Source organism: Quercus lobata, chromosome 11, assembly GCF_001633185.2.
Source record: "Quercus lobata isolate SW786 chromosome 11, ValleyOak3.0 Primary Assembly, whole genome shotgun sequence".
In the NCBI taxonomy this organism is placed as follows: domain Eukaryota; kingdom Viridiplantae; phylum Streptophyta; class Magnoliopsida; order Fagales; family Fagaceae; genus Quercus; species Quercus lobata.
In genome coordinates, this window is record NC_044914.1 from 15,704,838 (window position 1) to 15,714,992 (window position 10,155).

The window sequence follows — 10,155 nt, forward strand, 5'->3', positions numbered from 1 at the left end:
TTAGTTGGAATTAAAAAGATAATTTTTTGAAAAAAAAAAGAAAATACTAAAATATGTTGTTATTAGGATTTAAACTCTAATACTAACTCATTAAATGAGATAGATTCATTAAATCAAATGTCTTTATTCATTGACTTTTGAAAATTACAAACTAAAAACAGTCTTTTACATGTTTTTAGTTTCTTTTATAAATTGAATTTTGAGAACAGCTTTTGTTTTCTGTCCTTTTTGGGTTGCCAAACAAGTTTTTTAATCTCAAAAATAGAAAGTTATTTTTGGAAATAGAAAATAAGGGGAAAAAACAGTTACCAAACATATCCTTAACTTCCTCAGTTCCTCACGTGACAAACACATACCACACTTTTTCAGTTTCACTTTAACTTTCACACAAAGCTTGAGTTGCGCCTCCGGCTCTTCCCTTTCAGCTTTTCTCTGCCTCTGCCCTCTACTCTTTTCTCTCTATGTGATTGTGCCTTTGCCCTCTGCAAGTATGAATATTTGCAGTGCTGATAGTGGTACACCATGCTGATGCTCCAAGAGCTTATAAGGCATTGGTGGGGCGTATCTCCAACGGATGTGGGACTAGGGTGTCACAGGGTCAAAGCACCCCAAAAATCCCAAACACCACACTCAGGGCCAAGAACAAAACCGTGCGGACTTGGCTCCTCAAAGCGGACAAACTGCTAATGGCAGGAAATAACCCCACATTATTAATGCATTTTATTTTATTCTTTTTAATACAAGTGATGGATTTACTTATATTTACTTCCTCTTTAAGTTATTCAAGATGTATAGAAAATAAAACATTGATAAGGAACACTATAAACAAATTTCAACAACACATTATATTATTTACAAAATATCTTGCCTTATAGAGTAATTGAATGTAAAATGCATTGCGTTTTTTTGAAGAAAAAAAAATACAAAATTTAAAACACTTTCAAATAACAAATATAGATAGCTTACTTTATAAAATCTAATATATTGCATCAGCTATACTTTATTTAAAAATAATCAAAAAAAAAAAAATTAAGACAGTTTTTGAACTAACACTTATAAGTTTCATATACTATTTTCATTTTTCACTCAACTAAAAAACAAATCACAAATCTTTTGATGCATTATGTAGGTCTGCGACCAGTATTTGTAAAATTTCATTCATATAAATATATATATATATATATATATATAAAATAAAATCTCATATATAATTAAACAAATAAAAAAATTAATCTAATAAAAGCAAGCTTCTTTCTTAAAAATATTATAAGAAATCCATAAACGAAATTTTTAGTATTTTTTTTTTTTATAATTTGGCCTTGAAGTTTTTAATATAGAATAGAAAACTCCTAGATGAGTTTTAGAGGATTCAGAACAAGTTATAGAGGTTAATTTTGTCGTTTATTATTTTTTGAAATTTTTATATATTTTAGAATTTTAGGTTTTTAGATTTTATTTCATTATTAATGATAAGATACATAGAGCAAAGAAATTCTCGTGGTCCATGCATATTGCTCAATACAAGTATTATACAACTAATGGGATGATACAGTTGCGATCCATGAAATATATGTATACTATATACTAATTCGTACTAAAAGCATTCGTACAATTCAAAATTCTCACTCGAAAATTTTGTACTTGCTTGGCTGGAATAAAAACTTAGACCAGTAATATGAGCGAATCAAATCAGCCCAAAGATTAAAATGTAACAAAACAATGGCATAGGGAACTCCTGTCAAGTTGTAGTCAAAGATCAAAAAGATTGCAGCAATAAAGGCCAAGACCATAGTTGTTATTGAGATGAAGAGTGTTGTGAGTCCGAACATCAACCTTGCATGCAATGACTTGACAAATTCACTTTCTGCATAGCTTGAAGTAAGAATGGAAAGTACTATCGATGCTGTAGATGTAAAGAGCGATAACGCATTTGACAGAACAAAAATCATAAACCACTCCTCTTTGGTTAAAAATGGAGTGTTTAGCTGATTGCTGGCACCAGGAACACACAAAGCTGCTGCGAACACCACTGTAGAAATGAGAGTTGCTACAAGCATACATGAATTGGCTGTCTCCTTCATTGCTTTTTCACCTACTTTAAGGAGTTCTTTATGTTCAGCATTGAAAACTTCTCTAGGTGTCATTCCCTTTCCATTTCTCATGTTCAAATGAGAAGGCCGGGAAATCTTTTCCACTTCCTAGAATGATAGGGGGGACAAAGTTAGCAGAGAATTTTATTGAAACTAGAAAATGAATATTCAGTAACGCATCTAGATACGATGGATTTACATGGCCTAATTGCTTAAACATTAAGAATATTTACTACTTAATAAGTTAATATAATTCATTCACACTGATGAATAAGAAAATCTATTTCCACAAGCCATTGTGAATTGAAAATGAAAAAGGAGTACTGAAAGTGGGTTATATATGATTGTTTCACATTATGTGTATGTTAGAACTATATTTAAATTATTATTGCATACTGTTAGTGCGATGATTACCTGTAAGCATAAGTTTTTGTGAAGTGGACATTTAGATTATTCTACAAAATATATATTATAGAGTGTGAAACAATATTTTTCCATGAAAAAAAATAGAAAAGGACAGATTTAGTGGTTAAAATACCTTAAACCACAGTATCTCTCGCTGCATCTGAAGGTTTGCTCGCAGTGCACCGAGTCTTTCCGTGGCTGGCAACATTCCCGCTAAGTGCAGCATGCTGTTACGCTCATTAACAATAAATCCTATAATGTAATCCCTAACTGTTCCTAAGTTATATATTAAATTAAATACATGTACTTGTCTATAGATTATAGCAACATGAAATAAGGTTCGGTTTTTTTCATCCCATTCCCAGAAAAGTTCAGGACAAGAGCGGAGAAGCACAGCTAAAAACTCAACATTTCCTGACTTTGCAGCATCAAAAAGTACTCCTGAAGGCATCCTTATTAGGTCTGAAATCTCCTCAGCATTTGAACACTGCAGAATTTGCTTCCAGAGGCTTTCCAGTAATTCACGCGCCGAGTAATTTGGACTCGAATCTTGGTTAAAGAAGGCTCTGAAATCTGAAATCTAGAATCTGGGTTATAATCAATAAAAATAAAAATAAAAGACCAAAACATACACTGAGAATTGAACTGGGTTTCGAAAACGTACTTGAGGTGGTGCATCCTTCCATAATGTTTTTTCCATTGCTGAAAGTAATGTCCTTTTGAGCCAACACATGCAAAGCTGTTTTCTTATCTTCCTCGTCTCGTTCATATGCCATTGTGGGGTATCTCTTCAGTATCTCTAATGCTAAGTCTATATATAGACAGGTAATTTTTTTATTAAGGAAAGATCATTGTACCAAATGTTAAAGTGAAGTTGCATGAAACTTCTAGCAAGCCAAATAAGAAATGCACTGGAGAGAGAATGACAGAGTGATCCAAAAATTGTTGACTTCCAACAAAATTTCATATAATCATTATTACAAATTTAGTACGAGTTGTTTCAGCCCTAATTTATCCTTGTAAGTGATCACTATGGGAATGGGAATATATGACCATATATTGAGTGGGAAAAAACGTAGGTATAGTTTGTTAGATGTAATGTATTACGTTTCAATATTAAATTCAGAAACATAATTATATTGAATTTGGTCTTCCTTAGAAAGATAATATATTATATATATAATAGTTTTTTTAATTTATGACAGTTGTTTTATGATGATTGTTATTTATTATCAGGTAACGACATCAATTTATTTTTGGTGTATGAAGAGTTCGGACCCAAGATCTCTTATTTAATGAGAAGAAATTTTATTAATTGAATTAAATACTGAAACCCAATTGAAAAGATAATATTGATTATACTACATTGGTCAATGAACACATGTGTCTTTTATTTTAATTGGAAGATCCAATTTGATGCACTTAAGAAACAGTATCTAAGTTTTTTCCCTAGTACATCTAAAAATGTTATGATAGTATTAGTTTAATTTCATACCAATTAGTCACAAATCCACACAATACGTGAGAATTTATAATCATTATAAAATGTGGTATAATGTATAATTTATTATTTACTTTTTTTTATTGAAATTAATTTGCACTCCCTATAAATTAAAAAAAAAAAATCTAAATGTAATTCTCATCTCTCTATTTAATTTTACAAATACATAATTTTTAACTTTCAAATTTATTCAAATTTCTAATTTTCTTAAAGAGATTATCATGATAGTTAAAACTTATCATATAATTACAATTGATATTACTTAAATAATTGCTAGTACTCTCAACCCAAAGCTTTTTTTTTTTTTTTCTCACTTTTAGATAAGTGTACCAAAATGGACTGAAATGGACCAAATGGAACAAAATGAACTGAATGCCAATCCATAATTATTAAACATAACTCAAAAAAATTAATAAAAATTGTAATAATAAAGTGATGTAAAGCCATAACTTGTGATAAGTAATGTATTCCAATAGGATGGAAGGGACCGAATGGACAAATTGGACTAAAAAGGTCAAATTAGACCCCAAATGGACCGCAGTGGGCCTAAATGGACCAAATAAAACAGAAGTGGACTAAATGGACCGAAGTAAACCCAAATAGACTGAGATGGACCGAACTTGGTACACCACAAAAAAGAAGATATTATGAAAACCACTTGCATGTAATATTGTATACGAAAAGAAAAAAGAAAGGGGAAAAAAAAAAAAAAAAAAAAAAAAACCTTTGTTAAACCATAGACATCTCTATTAGAAATATAAAAAAGTTAAATTACAAATCTTGGTATCTAGTGAGAAGGTTGGAAGACTAAGTTTTGTCTAGTGTATTAGTGTCAATACATCTTTCGATGTATTGGGACTTTTGGTTAACTTATATTTGATGGCCTTTGTAGAGTTTGTGGGTGTGGTTATATATAAATCTTATTTAGTAGATAGGAGGTTTTTTTTTTTTTTTTTTTTTTTTTTTTTTTTTTTTTTTCATGGATATAGACATAGTTTTTGTCGAAACCCATAAGGTTTATTGCTTACCTTTTATTAATGTACATGTTTTTCACGAAAAAATTTTATCAAGAATTTCCCTATCACAACAAAAAACCCCTAGTCATGTGTTGACCTAAATCAAATTCTAAAAATGTCATCAAATTTTGACTCATTATATCAGTTTAAATTATTAACACTAGCAAGATAAGAAGAAGCATGTTTTACTTTGTAAAGACAAATTTGGAAGCATTAAAGAGTGTAGTCATTAGTCATACCGTACAGATCGTTGGAAAGGCAGATAAAAAAGAGCCTAGTGCGTTCCTTTCCATCTAGATGATCGAAACCAGTCACCCCGTAGAGATATCTTGCCATTTCTTTGTGTCCAATTTCAGCTGCCGTGCCAAATGGTATCAATCCATGATCGCCGCGATACATCGGTAGTTCATTATTCTTTGCTACCATTAACTTTGCAAGCTCAACCATTCCAGATGCAGCAACATTGCCAAGGGCTACATCATTAGATGCATTTTCTACGGCTAATTCTTCCACGGTCAAGTAATCCACTAGTTCTTTCACAAAAGATGTGCATTGTCCTAAAGCCGCTACGTGAATCACTGTGTCCCCTCCTTTCGTCAATCTAGCATGAACCAGTCCACGATCTTTATCGAGGAACTGCTTTGCAATTTCCCATTCACCCTTAAGAGTGGCAATAAGCAAGGCATGGTAGTCATTTCCCTTTTTTCCTGCGGGGTTCAATTATCAAAGAATCACGAACTGAAAATTTATTTATTTAGTTATAATATTCTCCAATTGTCAAACATCAAAACAAATCGGGAACTGGTCTCTATTTCAATCTGGTTATCATATAAAACTGAAAATTCATAAAAAAAAAAAAAAAAAATTAAAAAAAAAAATTTGAAGAAAAATAAAAAACCAGCAGTCCAACTGCGAAAATCAAGAACCAAACTAGTAAGTACCACCTTAACATTTTTCCTCATAGACTCATAGTGGAGCAGCGCCGAGCAGCTCAGAATCCAGAGTCAAATAAATCGCTGGAAGCAGATTGTTATAAATATATATAATTTGCTAGGTATATATAATTATAAACATATATACATATACTACTGTGTTATATAATTTTTTTAAATTTATTTCATGATTAACTGTTAATAACAATTTAACCCTGATAGTACATTTTCAGGCCAAGCCAAAAAAAAAAAAACTATCTTGATGAAATTTATGTAGAGAACAGAGGAAAAAGAATTACTGTCAAGTGGCAAAACTGTCTTGGAAGTGGGACGACATTCAACTTGAGGAAAATGGTCTGGGTTTTGCAAACTCGGTTCCACAACAATGTCTTCTAATTGTGTCAGTTTCTCTGTTGACACAGCTGCATTTGAAGAAGGAACTTTGTATAAGTAAAAAATGCACACTTGTCTCTTGGTAACCGAGGTCAAGTTGTGGACTCACCTCAAATTTTCCAAAAATATTTCGGAGCTTATGAGGCTGAAAGAGAGTATAAAGGGCTTGAGGTAGCTACGAAACGAGAGAAAATGTCGGTATAGTATGAACTGTGTGACAATTTGTGCTTCATTATCGCAAAAGCAGATTAGGGAATCTCTATTCAAACCATCCAAGAACAGAGAGAATCGATCCCAATTACATCTCTCGGTGGAGCATCAACTTTGGCAATTTTTCGAATTCCATTCACTAATTAAAAATCAACTTTATGCTAGTCTTACTCATCAAGCCAACTAATTAAAGTACATGTTACGCCCCAAACTCAAAAGGGTCCAAAACATGAGAAAAGAAATTGAAAGTTCAGATTTGTGTGAAACACACGAGAGCTTGTTCAGACCCCAAATTAAAAATTACGGCTAGATTGCTTTTACTCTTACTTAATCAAAGTTCGGAACAAGAGTAAATATGTGCAATGAACCGATAACACTATTCTAATTCATATCCATCCACAATTGACAATAAAATGAAAGTTTAAAGAGTAAGGAAGAGAGATGCAAATATAAGATAAAATTAAGACGTAGTATCGAAGAGGAAACCGAAGAACTCGACGAAAAACCTCTCCACGACCCTTCAAGTCGAAATCGATCCACTAGATAATAAAGTTATAGTACACAAATAACAAGAAACCCTCTAAGCCTAGTCTACCTTGTCAAACCGTGAGGTGTGTCATTTCACCTCAAAACTAATTGGTGATGAAGAAGACACACTCAAATCTTTTATGGCTTTCAACATCACACCACGCAGGTCTGTTTTTAGAGTGATTGTAGGGAGTCAAATTGTGGTCCCCTCAACAATCTCTCCCTCACAATGACACTCCCATGACTTGAACCCGTAATCTTAACTCTGATACCATTTATCGGACCGTGAGTTGTGTCATTCCACCTTAAAACCAATTGGTGATGAGGAAGACACATTCAAATCTTTTATAACTTTCGACATCACACCACGCGGGCCTATTTTTAGAGTGGTTGTAGGGAATCAAATTGTGGTCCCTCTAACATACCCAATGTACTTGAGCCCTCCAAACTCCTGTTACCAACGGACTTCTCAGAGTTATATCTTCTCTAACTTTCTGGATCCCACAATATTGCCCAATTGCATCTACCAAGCTTCACCGGCTTCTTTTAGCAAATCCCCAAAACTTCCCAAGATCCAAAACACTCTCTACACTCTGAATAGGTATGGATTGTGTTTGGGTACAAATTTTCTCTCAATGTATGACAATGGGAAAGGGAAGAAGAAAATACTACTATGATTTCTCACTGAAGGATGAGTAGCTCTCTCTAAAATGATGGGTGTGTTGTGTTGTAGAAACCTATCTAGGGTTTTCTTTCTGAATAGTCTCTCCTTACTTTTGTGGGTAATGAGAATATATATGATATGGGTGAAAGGTAAGAAAGTCACACTAAAAATCTACCAAGCAAAGAGTTTCGCGGGTACCTCGCGAGATGGCCTATCTCACGAAGTACTTGCAAAATACAGCTTTGTACTTGACTCTTCAGCTTCTAGCATGTGTTTCTCACGTGCCCTTTTTGAGGAAACCTTTCTCACGAACTTCTTGAGAGCTAGTCGCGAAACTACACTGATCTTCATTTCATGCTCGATTCTTCACCAACTTAATACTAAACCCAATACAATAAAATCCCACAAAATACAAGGAAATAATTTAATACACTTACAACACTTTTTGTCATGGAATAAAGCCAACATAAAATATAGTTGTAAATCACAACTTTACAGAAAACTCAACGGTACCTGTGTATTTTTCCTTTTTGATAAATCAATCCAAATAATCCATACCAAGTACCAACATCAAAGATATTCATAATAATTTCATTAAATATACTCTCAAAGTGAGTCAAAACTCTATGCAATAATTATAAGGATCATTGGCCACAAAAGAACGGAGATCTGAATAAATATAATTACATATCATCAGCTTGTCCCATCAGTGGGAATAAAAGTCATAACCATTATAATATACAAAAGAATGAGTTGAGCCTACTCTAGGATATACATCATCTAAATATCTCTATCACAAAAGTTCAACCTCCACCAGTAGTTAGTCTAACTACTACTAGCCACAAAACCCGTCTCAAAATGATCGTTGCCTATTCTGAAAAAGTTTGTAAAAGAATGGGATGAGATAGAGCCCAGTAAGTAGCATAATTAATGGGGGTGGTGGAAATGCAAGTTTCATGATGATTAGCAATTTACAAAACGTGTTATAATTTGGGAATTTCCAGTAGGATCATGCAAATCCACTTTTCTTAATAAATTGACAAGAATAGCACCAAGCTTTCTCAAAAAATTTCAACAAGAAACTACATACTATTTACTGTGGGCTATCAAAACACCCTTTTAAAACCTAAAAATCCAACCCAAGGCCATATGACAATTTGTTATAAAGACGTTAGGTATGCCACAAAGACATCAAATTATGCCATGAAGACATCAGTTATGCCACGAAGACATCAGTTATGCCACGAGGACATCAATTATGCCACAAAGACAGCAATTTGCCACAAAGACTATGGTATCTGGGTGGGTAATCACTGAATAATCACATGTCACAGCCCAAGGCTAAAAGCATGAAGAGCTCACAATTTACATGAAATCAAAACATGGTTCAATTTCGAGTAGTTTCACAAAAACCTTTGAAATACCCAAAATATTCACAAGGTTCTCAAATTTTCCAAAATCATTTCTTATCAATAAGATTTTCTATCAATTTTCCAAATATCACAAGTCAAGATAAAACATCTTTAGAATTTGCAAATAATGCAATAAATCCATAAAATCCATTCCCAAGAATTATATCAAAGATGCTTATCTCTTCCATACTATCAAATCATGCATTTCCTCATTCACATTACCAAATATGATGCACTATACATAAATAGTGATATATATTAGGGTCACAACACAATAATTTTAAGAAAATATAGTTCTACAAATAATTTTCCAAAATGTGTTTAACCCAAAAATAACGTTTATGCAACATGATTATTTTCCAAAAAAATCTCATTAAAAGCTACTTACCTTGCAACCCACAAAAGCCTAATTCTCCAAGCTCCAAAGGAGATTAGGTAGAACCTAAACAATATCAAGCAAACTATCACAATAAGCATAAAACTTGAAAAGAGAATAAGGTGAAAGGGAGAGATGGCCGATCAATGAAGGAGGGAGATATTTGTGAATGGGTGCTGAGGAAATAAGGGGTAGGTAGGGAGTCACGTGGGCTTAAAAAAAAAATGCTACTTTACTTTTTTTTTTTTTTTTAAAGGTTTGGGACGTGACAATATATGTTCAACAACTTTCTCTTATTTTATTTAGTATCATGACCTCAACCGCCCGGCTTTGCGTACTGTTGAAATTAAAGAGAAACTATGGTAGAGATTGAAGATAAGAGTAGGAACATGAAAGAGAAGGAGAGGACACAAGAAAATTATGTGGTTCACCATGTGTTAAAATAAACCCTAAGTAGAGTACATATTAACTATATAATCTACAGCTAATGCTACATGGGCTTTACAATAGAATTGTGTCTCTTATGTCAATACACATCAACACATAATAAACTAGTCTATATCTTTAAGACTCCTCTAAAACTCAAGATCAAAACTTGATGTTGTCTTGAGTTTGGCATATAAGCATT

The 10,155-nt window shown here is 32.8% G+C and overlaps 1 protein-coding gene across 3 annotated transcripts; it reads right to left on the reverse strand.

Annotated features, from left to right (window-relative positions):
* Positions 1-1,558: 1,558 nt before the first annotated feature.
* LOC115967856 (ankyrin repeat-containing protein ITN1-like) lies at positions 1,559-6,526 on the reverse strand. Of its 3 annotated transcripts, none has more exons than XM_031087011.1 (6): positions 6,447-6,526; positions 6,244-6,366; positions 5,252-5,719; positions 3,160-3,306; positions 2,629-3,068; positions 1,559-2,198 (listed from the first exon to the last, which is right to left on the reverse strand). In XM_031087011.1, the coding sequence occupies exons 3-6, from the start codon at positions 5,457-5,459 to the stop codon at positions 1,623-1,625; spliced, it is 1,371 nt and encodes a 456-aa protein (XP_030942871.1). In that variant the 5' UTR covers positions 5,460-5,719; positions 6,244-6,366; positions 6,447-6,526; the 3' UTR covers positions 1,559-1,622. The 3 variants fall into 3 exon arrangements, with proteins under 3 accessions (XP_030942871.1, XP_030942869.1, XP_030942870.1); XM_031087009.1 differs by adding an exon at positions 5,957-6,028 and having other exon boundaries at positions 6,244-6,521; XM_031087010.1 differs by having other exon boundaries at positions 5,252-5,672; positions 6,244-6,521.
* Between the last annotated feature and the right edge of the window lie 3,629 nt (positions 6,527-10,155).